The following is a 20,502-nucleotide window of genomic DNA, read 5'->3' on the forward strand; positions in this document are numbered from 1 at the left end:
AAATGGCCCTGAATCTGCACACTTTATTAGAAAAAGGTAAATAAGCAGTCATTTATCCTGCATCTAGTATATACTTGAGGAAGAACAACAAAAGGGAAAAAAATTAAGGATTTCTAGAAGAGAAGAAGGCCGAGGTGTCTGAGAGGAGAGGAGACTATGGGTCCTAGAACCCTGACAGGGCAGTCTTGGGGAAAAGTAAAAAAAGAAAACTCTATCAAGGATATAAATGGAGGATGCAAGGAAGCATGTGTGGGGGCTAAAATCAAGGCGCCTTCTACTCCTTCCCTAGAGAGAGGCAGCTGGGAACAATGGGAAGAGGGCTATGAGAAGAGTGGCTAGTGTCTACAAAGTTCTCTGCTTGAGCAGCTCCAGAATCTTCCCTCTGCCCCCAACAGTATCCAACTTAGAAAACCAACACCTAGAATCTGAAATTCCAGGGTCCACAGCCATGGCCATCTGACTACTTGCTGAAAGTCTCCATTCTGCCATGCTAGTTAACCCTCAGTGGACATCTCTGGAGGGATCACAGCACTGTGGCTCCCTGAGGTTGCTGCCCTCTCAATGAGCCCTTCTCCTGGAGAGACTGAATTAGAAAAGCTGTCTATTCTTTTGCCTTTCACCTCAGGAACCTAAGAGGCTTGACGGGCTACTGCTGCCAGAAAACCAGCAGGTCACTGACAAAGGATAAAGAAAGGAATACCTTTTCACTCTCCCCAAGAACTCTGAAATATACAATGCAAACAGAAGATTCCTTTTAGAACAAAGCAGTACAGGGGCAGTAATACGATAATCTTTCCTAGTCTTTGTTCAGAGGTTAGAAAACAGGTCTCCTGCTAGTCAAGTCTGAGACCATCTATACCTGGTACCCAATAGTATGCATCCAGCAGACACCAGGTGCATCCCAGGGCTTACAGCTAATCCCCCAACATCCCTCCCTATCTCCACCTGCCCTCCTCAGCGAAAGGGACACAGGTGCATGTGGTCATCCTGGTCTCACATGCGACAAAACCACTGGTCGACCCAAAATTCCAGAATTGGGACAGCCACTGTAGAGCCCCCTTCACAGCTACTGTGGTCTGGGAGGACTGGTGCTCTGTGGCTTCTTTCTGAGGACATCTTTCTCAGTCACAGTAGGGACCACTCTATCTGACCTGCGCAGTGCACCTTAGCATCTCATCATACATTTACATTTCAACCTTTGTTTCTTTGTTTCTTTTTTTTTTTTTAGAATTTTTTAATATTTATTTTTCAGTTCTCGGCAGACACAACATCTTTGTATGTGGTGCTGAGGATCGAACCCGGGCCGCACGCATGCCAGGCGAGCGCGCTACCGCTTGAGCCACATCCCCAGCCCTCAACCTTTGTTTCTCTCTTCCCAGAAGACCCTCCACTCCTTCTAGTAAGAAAACTAACCTAGACAGAAAAGTTGAAGGCAAACAGGACTCACACAGCATCTGCTTTTGACACTATCCTGACAATGCCCCATTGGCCCTTCCTTGTTCTCAGGTTCAAGGCAACCTTGTGGGCTCAAGGGAAAGCCAAAGGAAAGAGGCCCAGGCCAAGGGCGGTAAGCTTGGCATGACACCTGCCATACTAGGCTACAAGGTTGTGCTGTGGAGCATGTACTGGCTAATGGCAACGGGGAGAGGGCATCACTTCTCCTGGCACCTCCACAGGTCACTCATTTTGCAAATGTTTCAAATAATCAGATTAATAGTCCCTACCCAACATTTAAAAGTGAAGAAAAGTCCAGCAGAAAGACTGAAAGCGACTGTGAGCAGCAGTAAACTCTTTTTCTCATCTCACCTTAAAGCCTCGTGACAGTGAGGCATGTCAGGGAAAGAAACATCTTTCAGACAGACTCTGCCCTTCTTCTGTCTATTATGTGACCACTCACATTATTATGTAATGATTCCTTCTATTTCCAACTCTGGAAAATGAGCCCTCTAAAGAAAGAATTCTCATTGTGTTATTCTTTTTACACCAGGATCTAATATAGTACCTGACATACAGCAGGCATTTAAAAAATTCTGAATGAATGACTGAGGCTGGAGAACTTCTGGGCTCAGATATGCTCTGAGAAAGTGCTGTTTTCACTGGCACCCCTAACCCAGAAAAATGTGACAACATCTATCATGAGAAAACCAATTATCAGGGGCTGGGGTTGTGGTTCTGTGGTAGAGTGCTTGCCTAGCACATGTGAGGCCCTGGGTTCAATCCTCAGCACCACATAAAAATAAATAAATAAAGGTATTGTGTCCAACTACAACTAAAATAAATATTTAAAAAAATAAAACCAATTATTAGAAAGATCAATTATTCACCTATCATAAAGGCGAGAACAATGATTTTAAGGGTTAATTCAAGTTATTCTGCTTATAGTCCAATCAAAACAAATACTTTCTTGACCTTGGATCTTCAGCTGCAAAATGGGAATAACAGGGACAACACTATCTATACTTCCTAGGACTACTCTTCCGAAAGACTGAGTACCTGGCACATGCAGTATTCAGGGAACATGCATACTCCTTCCCTCTTTATAACACAAAAGTGATAAAGGTACTGACTCCTACTTACCTTGCCTATCCTGATGCATGAATTTATAGTATCAAGCAATTCAGCTTTTTTTTCATTTATAGGCACTTCTGCTAACTCCTTCCCTATTAATTCACCTGATTGATAGCCCATTGTTGTTTCAAATGCAGGATTTGCATACTGGGGAGAGACAAAAGAAAAAAAACATCAAGTGAATTAAAAAAATATTTTGAAAAGAGGACAACCTAGGTCTTCTATCTGGGCATCCTGTATTTTCCCCAGAAAGGTCAGGAGCTAGGACCTAACCATGGTGGTTCTAGAGCCACAAAAGTACAACCCCAGAAGAATTCTGGAGCCCTGAGAAAAGTGGTATCTGGCTGGGCTTGTACATGTCAGCAAGGACCATGGGAGGCAGCTGCTCTGGGACAGTTCAGGGGCTGCCAAGATGGTGCTATGTGGAATAAAACACCAGGCTGGGACGTGTAGCATTAGGCTCCACTCTCCTCCACACACTGCTGGGCTTCTGCAAGTTACTTCACACAGCTGAATCTCTAGTTTCTCCTCTGGATAACAGGAAGGAAATCCTGATCTTGCTTCTCTCATATAATTCAAATAAATAATGTGTGTCGAAAGCAGGCCATGAACTAGGAAGGGTTTACAAATAAAATGCTTTATAGTTTAAGTTTCAAAAACAACTACAAGATGAGGAAAAATACTTAGCAAAGCTGTGATGTGTTGATAATGATGATAAAGACAGTAACGGATACTGTTTATCAAGATGTTTTCCTTGCTGGACACAACAATAAACACTTCATACACATTAACTCATTTAGTTCTCAAAACCACCTTCCCAAATGTAAGTGACTATTATTATTTATATCATCCTCTGCACAGAGAAGGCAGATTCAGCCAGATTAAGGGTCTTGTCCCAGGTTGCTCAGTTGAGGTGGATGGGAACTAAAGCCTGGGCCCCCAACCACTGGCCTACCTCATCCCTCGGGATACCAACTCCCAAAAGTCAGCACTAGCAAGAGAGTCACAAATTAGATTAAAGTGAGAGACTAGGGTGTGCCCAGATGTAAAATCAAAATGGGGCTGATTCTCCGACTAAATGAATGTTTCTTTGCCATAACTATCCTTTTTGCTGTTATCCAAAGTATGAGCTATGCTATCTTAAGTGACAAATAACCCACTGTGCTATTAGGGTCTTCATTCTGTAATTACTAGGTCTCTTGTTTGTGACATTTTTAGTTATTGCTAGTAAGCTTCTGTAAGTATGAACTATCTTCAAAACCAGTGAAAGGTGTAAGCACAGTGAGGAAGGCTTGCAGGCCTATGGTCAGAGCACTGCCCCTATTGTAGTAGTCCTGCCCACCCAAGTAACAATCCTCTTGAATAAAAGCCTCTCCTTGCCAGGCACAGTAGCACATGCCTGTAATTTTAGGAACTCAGGAGGCTGGTGAGGGAGACCGCAAGTTCAAAGCCAGCCTCAGCAACTGAGTGATAACCTGTCTTAAGATTAAAAAAAAAGTAAAAAGGGCTGGGGATGTGGCTCAATGGAGAGCGTCCCTGTTTCCATCCCCAGTACTTCTAAATAAAATAAAATTAAATTAAAATCCTCTCCCTACTAAAAACACACAGAGTCAGTCTCTCTCTCTCTCTCTCTCTCTCTCTCTCTCTCTCTCCCCCCCCTCCCCCATCCCCTCTTTCCAGTGAGAAATAATGAATGTAACTGTGGTATTCCTACAGATATTTTCTAGAACCATAAGTAATTATTAATATATTTTAATTAATATATTTTCTTATCTAGAAAGCTTATTTTAAATATTCATTTTGTTCTATAATCCCTTAAGGAAAATCTGGTCTCTTAAACTCCAAAAAGAAAAAAACAACCAAATTGTTGGAGAGGTTCAAAACTAATAATGAGAACAAGCAAAACAAGAAATCCAAAGGACAAATCTCCCAAATAACAAACCTGTATAATGTGGTCTTCACTTGTAATTTCAATTGCTTCTTGACTTTTCTCTAATGCAGTGAATATTGAGTTACAAGCCCTTTATGGATAGAAACAAAATAACTGATTAATATAAATACTACCAAATCAAATACAATCTTGGAGTATTATATTAGCTTATTTAAGTTGTGTTTTTGTCTGATGTATGAAGTTAATGTGTGCTCATTCAAGAAAAGGGAAGGGAAATACTAAAAGTATGAAGATGACACCCAGTGCTGCCCCAGCACTTCGGATCACCACTGCAGACACTGTGTCTTTCTTTCCCTTGTGAAGGGGCAGGGGGCCTAGATAGTCACACACCAGGGTCAGATCACAGCTCTCACAGCTGTAGGACCGAACCCAACAGAGTGTCTCTTCTCAGTATCAAGAGTCCTCGTCAGGAGAACTGAGCAAAAAATGCCACAGTCTGTCAGAGAAGAGACAATAAAACATTTGTAGCTATTATAGAATTATTTTAATTATTTTTCACAAAATTGGGGACATCTGGAACAACTAGCTTTGTTCCCTGATTTCTTCACTTTGGTTTATACTGTGAGCATTTTCTAATATCCAAGTAACAAATGTTTACTGATAAAAAATTTAAAATACAGATAAAAACAAATAAGATAGCATATCACTCCACTAGAATAATCAAAAAGACAGGTAATAGTAAGTGCTGTAAGGAATCCTCATACACTGCTGGTGGGCACATAAAATGGTGCAGTCTCATTTTGGGAAACATCTAGAAGTTATTCAAATAGCTAAACAAGGAACTATCATATGATTCAGCTATTACGATCATAGATATATAACCAAAAGAAATGAAAATATGCTTTACAAAAGTAAACACATATTTTCAGGGAAGTTCAGGGAAGTATTATTCATAATAGTAAAGAAGTATAAACAGTAAAAACAGTCCATCACTGAAGAATGAATAAAAATGTGGTATATCCATGTAATGGAATATTATACAGGCACAAAAAGAACTGAAGTCTTGATATAGACCATGACATGAATGAACCTTAAAAAAATCAGTGTTAGTGAAAGAAGCCAGTCACAGAGGACCCACATACTATATGATTCCATTTAATATGAAATGTCCAGAATAGGCAAATCTACAAATACAAAGTAGATATGGGGTTGAGGTTAATGAAAATGTTCTAAAATTGTGGTGATAGGTGTACAATTGTCTGAATACAATAAAAGCCATTAAATTATGCACTTAAAATAGGTGTACTGTATGGTATATAAATTATCTTAAAGTTGTTTATAAACAAAAGAAATCAAAACATCTGAAATCAATACCCAGACAATATCTTTTCAATCAATAATTACAGTTATTTGAGGGGGGGGGGTAGGTGGGTACTGGTGATAGAACCAGGGCTCACACAAATTAGGCAAGTGTTCTACCACTGAGCTACATCCCCAGCCCTTCTTATTTTGAAACGAGATCACACTAAGTTGCAGAAGCTAGCCTCAAACTGCCCCAGCATCTTGAGTCACTGGAATTATAGGTGTGTGCCACTGCACCTAGCTTATCACTTTAAATAACCATAGAATATTCTATTGCAGCATCATAGCATAAACGGCTAGAGATGTGGCTCAGTGGCAGAGTGCTTGCCTAACGTGTGAGGCACTGGGTTCAATTCTCAGCACTGTATATAAATAAGCAAAATAAAGATCCACTGACAACTAAAAAAAGCCATACCATAAGTAGTTCAACAAATCCCCTATGATCAGACATGTATGCTGCATCTGGATTTTTTTCTATATATATATTTTTTCTATATACATAAAATAAAATAAAGATGTTGTGTCCTCCTCCCAAATTAGGAGGCTCTCTTGCCTCAGATTGGGAGGGGGCTATTCCTGGCTAGTTGCTCATAAAGTACCGAGATATTAAGAAATAAATTATAAACTTTAAGATAAACAACAGACAGGCACAGTGGTACCTACCTGTAATCTCAGTTACTTAGAAGGCTGAGGTAGGAATACCCCAAATTTGAGGCCAGCTTGGGCAACTTAGCAAGACCCTGTCTCAAAATAAAATAAAAATGGCTGGGGATGTAGTTCAGTGGTAGCTAGTGGCAGAACCTAGGTTCAAACCCTCGTACTCAAAAAAAAAAAAAAAAAAAAACAAAGCTTTTACATTTTTTTTTCTGTATTTTATAAACTCTCTTTTTTTTGGGGGGGGGAGCGGGTACCAGGAATTAAACTCAGGGGCACTTGACCACTGAGCCACATCCCCAGCCCTATTTTGTATTTTATTTAGAGACAGGGTCTCACTGAGTTGTTTAGTGCCTTGCCATTGTTGAGGCTAGCTTTGAACTCATGATCCTCCTATCTCAGCCTCCCCAGCAGCTGGGACTATAGGCATGGGCCACCACCCAGCTGTATCACTAAACTCTGTTGTTAAATAAAATTAAACAGCTCAGCCAGTAAAAATTAGTTTTTGGAAATGTAAAAATCAAGAGACAGTATGTGAATTATACCTCAAAAAACTTAAAAACAGGGGCTGGGGATGTGGCTCAAGAGGTAACGTGCTTGCCTGGCATGCGCAGGGTGCGGGGTTGGATCCTCAGCACCACACAAAATAAAATAAAGATGTTGTGTCCACCGAAAAATAAATATTAAAAAAAATTCTCGTTGTGTCCGCCGAAAACTAAAAGAAATAAATAATAAAATTCTCTCTCTCTCTTTTAAAAAAAAAAAAAAGACTGCTTGTCTTAAAAAAAAAATTCTCTCTCAAAAAAAAAAAAAGAAAGAAAAGAAAGAAACTTAAAAAACAAGCTGGGCCTGGTGTACACACCTGTAATGCCAGTGGTTTGGGAAGCTGAGGCAGGAGGATCACTAGTTCAAAGCCAGTCTCAGCAATTTAGCAAGGCCCTAAGTAACTTAGAGACACCCTGCTCTAAATAAAATATTAAAAGGGTCTGGGGGCATTGGGGATATACCTCAGTTGGCAGAGTGCTTGCCTCGTATGTACAAGGCCCCAGCACCACAAAAAAGTGGGAGGAGGTGGCTCAGTGGTTAAGCACCCCTGGGTTCAATCCCCAGTACTAATAAATAAACAAACAATGAGAAGTTAGTTCTCATCTCTGATACAGCAATTGTAAGAGGGGATAGATGTGTGAGAAGTCCTACATGGTTTTATCATTCTTTTCTAACTTTTGCAGATCTGGTAAATTTTTTAAATGTTATATAATTTTCATTTGCTTTCTTTTATTAATAGTGTGGCTGAACATCTTTCCATGTTTATCATCTGCTTGTGCGTATTTAAAATTTTTTTCTACTGGAGTGTTTCAATTTTTAAATTCATTCATCAAAGCTCCTTATTTAAGACACTGGCCTAGTACCTGTCCTATATGAAAACAGTCATCACAGTGCCATTCACTGAAAAGTCCACCCTTTCCCACGTTGACTTGCAATGTTAATCATATACTAAATCCTTAAATATACTCAAGTCTATTTCTAGACATTATATTCTAGTTTATTAATCTAGCATTAATACGAAGTTGCTTGTTACAGCTTTCTGGTGACTGGGAGAACAAGTTCCTACTTTTCCCAAGTCCCTAACTCATATTTCCATTTCCCTTCCTATTTGTCTCTTTCCCTTTTTAATGGACATCTCCATTTGGTTGTCACCTGGAGCAGGGCATAATGGGAGATGTGAACAGTGATGTAAATGTTAGACAACTGTGGAGAGCGTTGGAAATGCATTTTGGAATCTGGAGTTTATTTTGAAGGCAGTGGAGAATTGCAGGATAGAAATAGATGGAGTTATGTGTTACTTGAATTTGAAGAATGAACAAGAGGGAGCCAAGGCTAGATATAAGGAGACAGACTGATGGATTCAATAATCCAAGTTAAAAAAAACAACAGAAACCATAATGACAAGATGAAGTTAAGTAGACAAAACCCAGAGATACTCAGAGGTAAGATCAATAGGACGTGGTAAGGGATGGGCCTTAGGTGTGGAGAAGGAGATACAGGGGTTTCAATATATGTCCATAGGTTGGTGAGGTGTGTTAACTAAGCTATTTAGAAAGGTTTGAGGTTAGTTAGATTTAGAAATGGGAAAAGACAACTGCAGAAAATGTGAACTATCTTTGCCATTTGCTACTTATAAAAATCTGAAATGTGAGTTAATGCATTTCCTTGGATTTCATTTTCTGCATCTTGATTGGATAAAATAAGGTCCAACGTCATTTACTGCTCCAAAATTAATTCTGTTCTCTTCTAAGAGAGGGTGGTAGCATAATGTGTGGCAGCATGCCCTGTTAGGCTGCGGATAGCTCAACAGGGAGAAGGCTCACAGGTCCAAGGGCATGGGGCTACCTCAAGTTTCTTTGAAAAGTCTGGCAACTAAAGGGGCTCTTCTAACTAGGCACAGTGGTGCACGCTGTAATCCCAGAGACCTGGGGAGTCTGAGGTAGGAGCATCACAAGTTCAAACCTCAGCAATTTAGTAAGGGCCTAAGCAACTTAGTGATACCCTGTCTCAAAAAATTAAAAAGGGCTGGGAATGCAACTCAGTGGTATAGCACCCCTGGGTTCAATCCCCAGTACCAAAAGATAAATAAAAGGGTCCTCCTGTACGTCAAACCAGCCTCTACACAACTGCTGCTCAGCAGCACTTCTCCACTACCTCACGCCCTGCCTGCTAGCCATTCACTTCACTTGATCTATGAAGTACTTTTTTTCCCTGTATGTAGAGCCCTGCACTGGTTCTTACTAATCTTAATATTCTAATTCTGATCCTTGTGTCTTGGGCATAAACAAACAGAATGATCTAATTCTCCTTGATCCCTGGTAAAGGAAAAGTTAAACAGTAGGACACCCAAGTAGTAAACTTAGAATGACAGAAAACTGCTGACTTTATGTCAAGCTGACATAATTTTACTAATTTTTCTGCTTTCCTTGCTCTACAAAGAGCTAAGCTTGAACTCATTTCACTTATTAAAAAAAAAAACCAACAAAACAAAAACCTGTTTATCAAGAGCAAATTATGTCTATTAAAGAAAAGTTAAAAATGTCACTACCAGAGATAACATTATTAACAGGTTGGGTATATGTAAAATACATATTTTTTTTCAAACACAAAGCAGAAAATTCAGCATGTGCAGTTTTGAATTCTACCTTTCCTCATTTTCTATTACTTTAAGGCCCCATATTTAAATGTGAGTCTCCATTCACTAACATGACCCTTTACTAGATATCCAAGCAGATACCAAAAAGCCTGGATAAGCAGTCACCACTGGATCACCCCACCTGGTCTTAGCAGGTCAGTTATAACCAAAAGATCTCCACTTGTAGCATCATCCTGCGTGGCCTGGAGGGCTTTCCAGAAGTGGTAGAATTACCTGAGTTTCAGTTGTGATCGCACCTCTCCAAATTCCAGCTGGAGCAGTTCATTGTAACAGGCCATGATACTGGGGTTTTCTATATACCTCTATAAACAGAAAGGGGAATTTTGTGGATAAAGAAAGAAGCATTTTAAAATAATTATGTATGCCAATAAAAAATAATTCTTCTAAACAAATTTCTCAATTTGGCAACTAAAATCTAAAAAATACTTTCAGTCATTAATAGTGAAAAGGAGGTGAGAGATGAAATTTGTAGAAATCAAATCAGCTTTTTAAAAAATAAGGTTTTCTTTGAGGGCCTTAAGAGCACTTTGGTTGTAGCATGTCACTGACAAAGCAGAGGCTAGAATACATTGAGGAGGAAATTTGTTAACAATATCATAGTTATGTTAGGTTTTCAGAGTAAATTCAGGAACAATATTTTGTCCTCTAGTCAGACAAGCTCATGGTGAGAAAAAGCATGCTACACTTCACAGAGGAAACTCCTCCTTAGGCAATACTTTCCTCCATGACTCTCCAAAGTGGCTGGTGATGACTATCCCCCACAGCAGGAGCCAGGGATTTGCCCAGTGTCTCTTACTGATGTGGACAGTAGCTTGTATAATAATCTCTACATGCTGGAAACATCCCAAGGCAAAGCACATAATTTTGAGAAGCTGGACCAAGTCCACCATCAAATTATGTAGTTCATGAGAATATCTTAGACATCACTGTGTTGTCATGTTATCCCTTAATATCCACAGGGAATTAGTTCCAAGACATGCCCCCCCAGTCCTCCAGGATTCCAGAATCCATAGATACTCAAATTCCTTATTTAAAAATGGCACAGTATTTACATATAACTACACCATTCTCCTGTTACTTTAAATCATCTCTAAAATACTTATAATCCCTAATGCAATGTAAATGCTATATAGACAGTTGTTATGCTGTATTGTTTAGATTTAGTGATGGAAAAGTCTATGTGCTCTGTACAGAAAAAAAAATTTTCCCCATATATTTTCAATCTGCAAATGGTGAAATCTGCTGATGCAGATAAGGGACTCATGGATAGTGAAGGCCAACTGTTGTTTTATGCAGATGTTAAAATATTTATGAACATTTACTACCTCCTATTTCTATAAGGGATTCTTCACCTTTACCCACACAATAAATGAACAATATCTAAGGAGGAAGCAGAGGCCTAGCAGGTGAAGCTCCAGAAGCCACTATCACCAGCCCCAGCCAGATCAATCTGGGCATATGGTTCCTCAAGGAGTTCCCTCTATTGCCCTAATGAAGGCAGTTGTCCTGTTCAACAGCAATCAGGGTCTTGTCTGGGTATCAAACAACTTAAATATTCAGCCAGTTCATGCCTTAAAAAGTTATGTGATCCTCAATTAAGCACTTAGTCTTCCTAAACATGCTTCCTCATCTGTAATAAAACAAGTAAGTAATACTGTTGCTGTGACCACAATGAGAAAAAATGCTGCCACCTATAAACTGCTGCATGAATGTACAGAATAGCGAGTGCAACCCCCAGGAGGAACATCAAAGACTGCTGGCCAGAGGCATGCTGGTTCCCAAGCCTGTAGGCCAAAACAGTCCTCCACACCCAAGAGATCTAGCGGAGATGACATGACACACCTTCCAGCTTCCAGAGAGTGCTGGACCTGCTGCCCATGTCAGGACTCCATGGGAACATCCAAGAATGCTGCCCGTCCACACTGGCACTCAATGCTGACCAGGCAAGGACAGGGAGGAGGAATCTCTGAGCACAAGGCTTGAACTGCTTAAGCAGACAAGGGATGGTGGTGAGCCCTTGGGATAGTTGGGGCACATGCATTTATCCACTTCAACAAAGGACCTCCCATGCAACCAGATGTTTCACTGGATACGAATATTAAATATCCAAACTTTTTTACCCAAAAGGCAAAAGTCAAAGTTTTAAAACCTGACATCTTGCTCCTTCTGTCTCTACTTCCTTTTTATTACCTTTGCTTTTACCTGTGTATCTAAATAACTCATCTTTACTGCCCTTCTCCAAGTTCCAATTCTGTCCCAAGGACCCCACAGGACAAAACAGGTGAAGAAGGTGCAGGGATCCCTCAGGAAGCGGGCTGCTATTCCCTCAACTTAAAGAGCAGCCAATTTCCTCTCTCCAGTTCCATCCCAGGAGAGATCTGGGGCTATAAATTCTGCAGGCTTCTTAATATGATTGGACCTCACTTTGTCAAGGCAGATCAGACAGCTGCTGGACCTAAGCCCCACCTTGGTAGGCCTCTCCCAGTCTCTCTCAACACTTGGCTGTATGTTAAAAGAACCCACAATTTGAAAAACAATATAGCATGCAATCTCCTCCCCAGACTCACCAGAGACACTCTTCAGGGACTTCTAATCAGCAATGAGAGGCACCAAATTCCAACCCTAGAGACTTTAGTCAGTAAATTCCCAATCACCAAGTCCACATGAGGGCAGAAAGGCATCCTCCATTTACTTTCCCATCCTAAGCCATGGCTAATGCACAAAACACCAAACACCAAACATCAAAGCTCATGGTGGTGTTGGTTTTCAGTTCAAGCTTCAGCACCACTGCCTCTAGGGCAGGAGACCTGGGAGAATCCCTTTCCCATTCTCTAGCTGTTCTCTGCATCCTATACACCCTTTTGTCACAAGGAGATTAGGGATTCTGGATGAGAAGATTAGTTAGTACTCATGGTCTCTGAGGAATGGCCACCCACCTGGATTCCTCATCTATAAAACTGTGGGCCTGACATTATCTCCTGGTCTCCCTAGTCAGAGAGATTTTGTGCTTTTGCATGGAATGGTCTCATGAGTGCATTCACCTAAAAGTGGTACAGATAAAGGCTTCAGGGAACACCCTGGCTAGTAGTACACAGGCAAGGGGACAGGAAGAGAGTATATGTGTGAGTTACTCATGAATTTTCAAGCTTGCTCCATTGTAACTCAATTTACTGAGAAATACAAGGACCATGGTTGACAGGACCTTCTACTGGGATGCTCCTTCCCATTCTCCTAGCTGTGCCGATGGACTTTCTATACAGAATTTTAAATACAGACTTTTGAACGCAGAAATTTCCAGCTCTGCATCTATATATTTTCAAAGAGACCTCATACAATACAAGGTTTAGTGGTCTCAGAAGGCTGCAGGGGAGCACATTAATTGTAAGGCAATGGGAATAATCTATCTCCTTAAGTTTCATTAGAAAATGGATGATTTTAAGGGCACTGGCAATAGCCAAGTTTGCAGCCTCAGGGTAATATAAAAAGATCTTCAAATTTACCTGGGAAAGCTTTTTATTTTTCTTTGTGTGAATGATTTTCTAAGAAAATCATTTCTAAGGGATGAACTGAAGATCCACAGGAAATAGGTAGTCAACAACTCCCAACCTGGGACTCCTTGTTTAAAGGAGTCACCTTTATGCTGGTGGACTAGGTTGTTCTCACACAATTTAATAAGGATTAATGGAGGTTAGAGGATGGGGCAGTGCTACATCAGGTTGCACGTTGTCAAAAAAAAGGGGGGGGGGACAAAACAGCCACAAAACTATGCAATGATAATTTAATGTATCATTTTACATAAAATTGTGTATACACATATAATATTCTGTGTTATCTGATATGATATTGATATTTCTGTGTTCTTTGGGTCTACTTTTACTTGCTACCTTGTTGATCTTTTATTATTAAGTTCCTTTTATCACTTTATGTGTTGTATAATTGTTCTTTTTTAACCCAATCTAATAGCCCATCTTTAAAGGGAAACGCCAGTCCACAGTTTCTATCTCACTTTATGTTTAAAACCCACTGTACATTGTTGGGTTTTTTCCTCCTTGTGTTTGCCGGTTTTATCAAGTTGCTATAAATTTCATATTTCCTTTGGTTAATTTAAAAGATTTATTAAGCTTTTCTGTTCTATTAATGATTACCTTCATTTTCACTGACCTCAAATGCAGACAGATTTGTTGACTATTATTTGGAAACCTGGTATCAACTACTCCCAAAGCAAAGTATCTCCCACAGAATGATACTCTACTCCACATATTTCCCACAAAGATGAAAAATTCAGAATATTCCCATGGCCCATCCTCATTCCATAACTCCTAGATAAGGCCATAAGAATATATTTATTCTCACCTGCCCACAAACTTGCAAACACCTGGGGTTGGCTATCGCAGTCTAAGGTTTGCATATTAGGCTATTATTAAATTTTCTCTTTGGGTATGTTTCTTCTATCAAAGAGTATTATATATTCCAGACTACATTTATTCTTTGGGGACTATTTTATACATAGACAGACATAAATTAAACAGATGTGTGTGTGTGTGTGTGTGTGTGTGTGTGTGTGTGTGTGTAGAGAAAGAGAGAGAGAGAGAGAGAGAGAGAGAGAAGGAGAGAGGGAGGGAAAGTCAGAGAGGGGAAGCAGGCACATGGCAGGGATTATTGCTCTCTACTACCTCTTGTCCTCTTCATTTTCCCTCATCTTGGTGTTTCTGTTCTAGTATTGTTACTTCATTTCTTGCACTGTTAGAATTCTTTACTCAATAATTTTCCTTTTCTCTCTATAACCTCTAATTGCATATGATTACTATTTTATGCATTAAATGTGTGTTTATATTTATCCCCATATTCACCATTTTCTTTGCTCTTTATTTCTTGCATTGCAGACCTTCCACCTGAGATTCACTTTCTTTCTGGATGAAGCACATCCTTTAGAATTTCCTTATGAAAATTTGCTAATTACAAACTCTCTCAGTTTCCATGTCTCTGAATATCTTTCTTTCACCTTCATTTTAAAAAGATATTTATGGTGGTTATAAAATTCTAGATTGGTAGTTAATTTCTTTTATCATATTGACAATATTATTCCACTAAATTCTGCTTTCCACTTGCTGCTGAGAAATTAGCTGTTAGTCTCTTGTTCTTCTAAAGGTCATCTTTTTTCTCTGGTTGATTTTAAAAATCTATTTTTCTCATTGGTTTTTTGCTGGGTTTTGTTGTTGTTGTTTGTTTGTTACAGTTTCACTATGACATGACCTCTTCTTTAAATTCACTTCAAGTTTGGATTTGTTGAAATTTTTAAATCTGTGGACTGGTTTTTCATCATGTGCTGGGAAATTCTCAGCCATTTACTCTTCAAATTTATCCTACTCCCCATTCTTCCTTTTCTTCCCCTGGAACTTAGTTTTATACACACTGAATGCTCACATTCTATCCTCCATATTTCTTAACCTCTCTGACTTACTACCTGTTGCATCTCTGTGCTACATGCTGAATAATTTTGTCTTGCCTTCTAAATTTAAGTTATTTCTCAAAAATTAATTTTGCAACCTCCCACAGATGAAGGTATCCTCTTCTGGGGAGGATCTATATTTAATTCTGTCAGTTCCCAGGAGCACCATCCATTTTAGACCACTTTAAAGTCATGCCTTGAAAAAAATAAAAAAATTTAAAAAATAAAGTCATGGCTTGAGATTTCTGAACTATCTGACTGATACAAACTAGGGCCAAAAATCAGCCTGAGGGTCAGCAGCACTTAAGTCTCCATCATAATTCCCAAGGCCTCATTTGTAATCAGTTGATCAAAATCCTCCACAACCTTTTGACTTAGGAGAAACCAACAGATTGAAGATAGGGGTAGAGGAAAAGGGAGTCATGGTTGGGTTTCCTAATTTCTGAATCTTTGACCTAGCTTTAAAAACTGCATGTATACATTGAAGTATCATAACAACACTTCTATGGTAGAATTTTTAATGAATATGCCATTATAGGAAGTTTAATTATGTTTATATGACTTAATAGGCATAGTTTTTCCCCTAAAATAAGAACCATTTATGTTTAAATTAGTTTGTTTGAAATAGGCAAGAAAATATTCTTTAAGTAAAATGAACCAACTGAAATTGATAAAGTGATTAGAACTTGTTAATGAATTACATTAACCAGAGACAACGGTGGTCAATTTGGCAAAACTTATTTTCAAAGAGATATTTTTTCAAGATGAACGAGAAAAAGAAAAAAAAATGGAGAATCCAATAAACCCCCAAATAAATTGTACCAATAAATGACTATAGATATTTCATTTAAAGTGCTCATGACTCATCTGAGTCACTTTAACTTTAAAATGTATTACACATATAGCATATTTACTGAATTCTTCTTTATTGAGGATTCTCCACAGTTTTGCTGGGCACTAAAAGTAGAAATAAAGTAATTTCTCCACAATAAACTATATGTGTATAAAAGTGGATACATACCCTTGTAAAGCCAGCAGAAATTAAGGGCATTACAGACAACTCTTCTCTGTCCACCCTTCAGAAGAATATCATAAAGTGTTAGACAAAAGTTTTTATCAATTACATCTCTCTTCTTTTACTATTCACTAATTTACATACTTTCACTGTCATTTAACAAGTACTTTTAGATGAATTAGGTTAATACACTAATGTAAAGTTGAAAATGATTTTCTGTTTCAATCTCATAGTTACCTTTTTGGCAGTATATATGCTACTATTTCCCCACTTTCTATGTTTCCCAGGCTGGTTTTGAAAATTCCTGATTCAAGTGATCCTCCAGGTTTAGCTGGGACTACAAGAAATGCACCACTGTGCCCAGCTAATATAATACTTGAAATATAACGAAATAGGAGTGACCAAAAATCTTCTTATTATACTAAAATTTTTAACAAAATTGAATTCTTTTAGATTTTCTTTTACTTCCAGTTTTTTAAAATATACCCTCCCTCCTATAGCTCAGAGAAAAAGATTAAAAGATACAGAAATATTTCTTCTATCTATAAAAATATACATTATAAATGACTATCTGAATATTTTTCCTCTTTATATACTTACCTTCTTTCCTTATTCCAATTTATTAAGATTCTCCCCATTTATATAGAATTCTTTTTTTTTTTAACCACTGGGGATTGAACCCAGGAGTACTTTACCTCTGAGCTATGTCCCTAGTACTTTTTATTTTTTATTTTGAGACAGGGTCACACTAAGTTCTCAAGGCTGGCCTTGAACTTGCAATCCTCCTGCCTTAGCCTCCCAAGTTGCACATGCCACCTCATAAGGCTCCCATTTATGTATAATTCAAATCCCCAGGGAGGTCTGGAGGTAGAGGACCTAGGAAAATACCCCAGAAACCTCCACACTTTTAGGAATGGAATTCTCTCAAGGGTTTGCCTACTGTTGAAGCAAAATCAGAATGACTAGCTTGAGAACAGAACTTGCTCCATAAAGTTAATTGGAGAAGTAAAATAAATACAAAAGAATAAATAAAAAGTTAAATTTCAAAGGGGTTTTCCAGTTACAGCATGGAGACCCTAACTTGACTATCTGAAAAGAGGAAGCATTACACTGATACCTGGGTTTCAACATTAAAAAAAAGTAATAAAACAACAAAAATTTACCTGCGTACTACACCAACAATAACTGTGTTTTCTGCGAGTTTTGATGATCTGATAGACCTTAAAAAAACAAAAAATTAAATATGAAAATAGTTCTCAAAAAACAAATAAATAAATTTGATAGAGCAATTAAAAGTTCAGGGTGAGGGATACAAGGGAAGAAAAGGTCGCTCCCTACTCTGGATTCACCTTCTTAGCTACTTGATCTTTTTCTTTTTCTCTTTGGGGACAAAGTCCTAATCAGTGAATAGCAATAACCATAAAATTATGGAATGACTGTTAACAGTAGAGATGAAGTTATATGCCGTCTACCCACTTTTGTTTTGCTAACTGGTTGTTTTGGATGGAGAATTTCCTCTATCCTCTGCTTATGTGAAAGGGACTACACAGTTGTAGTCCCTTTCTTCCTACTAAAGGGAAATGTAAGTTTATGTGTATTAAAGGCTGATGGCTGTGCAGACTATGGGGATGAAAGAGCTCAAAGGCCAGCTCTTCACTCTATTCTAAGCGATATTACCAAAAGTCCTCTATAGGTTTAATGCAATGCCAATCAAAATCCCAATGGCATTGCTTGTAGAAATGGATAAAGCAATCATGAAATTCATATGGAAAAATAAAAGACCCAGAATAGCAAAAGCAATTCTAAGCAGGAAGTGTGAATCAGGTGGTATAGCAATACCAGATTTCAAACTACACTACAGAGCAATAGTAACAAAAACAGCATGGTACTGGTACCAAAACAGGCGGGTGGACCAGTGGTACAGAATAGAGGATACAGAGACTAATCCACAAAGTTACAACTATCTTATATTTGATAAAGGGGCTAAAAGCATGCAATGGAGGAAGGACAGCATCTTCAACAAATGGTGTTGGGAAAACTGGAAATCCATATGCAACAAAATGAAACTGAATCCCCTCCTCTCACCATGCACAAAAGTTAGCTCAAAATGGATCAAGGACCTTGATATCAAATCAGAGACTGCGTATGATAGAAGAAAAAGTTGGCTATGATCTACATATTGTGGGGTCAGGCTCCAAATTCCTTAACAGGACACCCATAGCACAAGAGTTAATAGCAAGAATCAACAAATGGGACTTACTTAAACTAAAAAGTTTTTTCACAGCAAGAGAAACAATAAGAGAAGTAAATCGGGAGCCTACATCATGGGAACAAATTTTTACTCCACACACATCAGATAGAGCCTTAATATCCAGAGTATACAAAGAACTCAAAAAATTAGACAATAAGACAACAAATAACCCAATCAACAAATGGGCCAAGGACCTGAACAGACATTTCTCAGAGGAGGACATACAGTCAATCAACAAATACATGAAAAAATGCTCACCATCTCTGGCAGTCAGAGAAATGCAAATCAAAACTACCCTAAGATACCATCTCACTCCAGTAAGATTGGCAGCCATTATGAAGTCAAACAACAACAAGTGCTGGAGAGGATGTGGGGAAAAGGGTACTCTTGTACATTGCTAGTGGGACTGCAAATTGGTTCGGCCAATTTGGAAAGCAGTATGGAGATTCCTGGGAAAGCTGGGAATGGAACCACCATTTGACCCAGTTATTGCCCTTCTCGGACTATTCCCTGAAGACCTTAAAAGAGCGTACTACAGAGATACTGCCACATCAATGTTCACAGCAGCACAATTCACAATAGCTAGACTGTGGAACCAACCCAGATGCCCTTCAATGCATGAATGGATTAAAAATGTGGCATTTATATACCATGGAGTATTACGCAGCACTAAAAAATGACAAAATCATGGAATTTGCAGGGAAATGGATGGCACTAGAGCAGATTATGCTTAGTGAAGCTAGCCAATCCCTAAAAAACAAATACCAAATGTCTTCTTTGATATAATGAGAGCAACTAAGAATAGAGCAGGGAGGAAGAGCAGGAAGAAAAGATTGACATTAAACAGAGACACGAGATGGGAGGGAAAGAGAGAGAAAAGGGGAATTGCATCGAAATGGAAAGAGACCCTCATTGTTATAAAAAACTACATAAAAGAGGTTGTGAGGGGAATTGGAAGAAAAAACAAGGAGAGAAATGAATTACAGTAGATGGGATAGAAAGAGAAGATGGGGGGAGGGGGATAGTAGAGGATAGGAAAGGTAGCAGAATACAACAGTTACTAATAGGGCATTATGTAAAAATGTGAATGTGTAACCGATGTGATTCTGCAATCTGTATTTGGGGTAAAAATGGGAGTTCATAACCCACTTGAAACTAATGTTTGAAATATGATATGTCAAGAGCTCTGTAAGGTTTTGAACAACCAATAAAAAAAATATGAAAAAAAAAATTGAAGAGTTCCTGGGTAAAATGAAGGCAAAATTAACACCACCACAAATCCTAACAAGGAAATTCAAGATATTATTCTATGAAGAGCATCAACACCTGTGAGAAGAGGTTAATCATGGAGGCCTGGTGGAGAAAAGTAAAAGGCTGCTTCACTGAAGGTACTGAGAGAGTATGAGGCTCAGAGACTCTGGGGATAAGAATACAGCTTTAAAGATCAGAGGGGGGCGATGTAAATATGACACAGAGGAATAGGAGAAGGAAAAGGAAGAGCTCTGCTGGAGGCTTGCATCAGCTCCAAATACATCCTCCAGTGGAGCTGTCTGGAGAATGTCCAGGTGACCAAAGGAGGAAGGAACTCTGCCCAGACAGAGGAAGAGGACTCACATGGGGGACTTTAGAAGAAGAGGAATAGTAAGGACCATACCCAACTTGTGCTAGCCAAGGGAGAAGCTTGCTGGCCTCCTAGAGAATGTGTCCAGAGAGCTGAGGCTGGTAACAAAACTTCAAGATCTAGAACCATTTCTAAATTACAAAACACAAACTATTTGAATGACTATTTCTCAATTCTCCTAAAGACAGTACATAACATAAGCATTCTAGATGTGTCAGAGATTCTGCATATACATTGGAGGGCCTCAGTGTTGGCAAACTTTCTGTAAAGAGCCAGGAAGTAAATATTTTAGGTTTTGTGAGCCATATGGATCCATATGAACTCAGTCCCAACGACCTAACTCTGACATTGAATGCAGTCACAGGCTATACACAAATGAACGGGCAAGGCTGTATCTTAGAGCCTTCAGGATAAATTTCCTTAGGGGTCACAGGCTGAGAAAGGCTTGCTGTAATATAGATGCAGACTATCCTGTGGTAGGAGTGTTGC

At 39.0% G+C, this 20,502-nt stretch overlaps 1 protein-coding gene across 1 annotated transcript in view; it reads right to left on the bottom strand.

Annotated features, from left to right (window-relative positions):
- Pde8a (phosphodiesterase 8A) overlaps positions 1–20,502 on the bottom strand; it is a 154,679-nt gene that overhangs the window by 35,108 nt on the left and 99,069 nt on the right. The window contains exons 4-8 of the mRNA XM_026388247.2: positions 17,305–17,361; positions 16,148–16,202; positions 9,891–9,979; positions 4,511–4,589; positions 2,578–2,715 (exon numbers count right to left, since the gene is read on the bottom strand). Coding sequence (XP_026244032.2) covers positions 2,578–2,715; positions 4,511–4,589; positions 9,891–9,979; positions 16,148–16,202; positions 17,305–17,361 — 418 coding nt within the window. The remainder of the gene's footprint in view (positions 1–2,577; positions 2,716–4,510; positions 4,590–9,890; positions 9,980–16,147; positions 16,203–17,304; positions 17,362–20,502) is intronic.

The sequence above is a fragment of the Urocitellus parryii genome, chromosome 6, assembly GCF_045843805.1.
Source record: "Urocitellus parryii isolate mUroPar1 chromosome 6, mUroPar1.hap1, whole genome shotgun sequence".
Classification (NCBI taxonomy): Eukaryota; Metazoa; Chordata; class Mammalia; order Rodentia; family Sciuridae; genus Urocitellus; species Urocitellus parryii.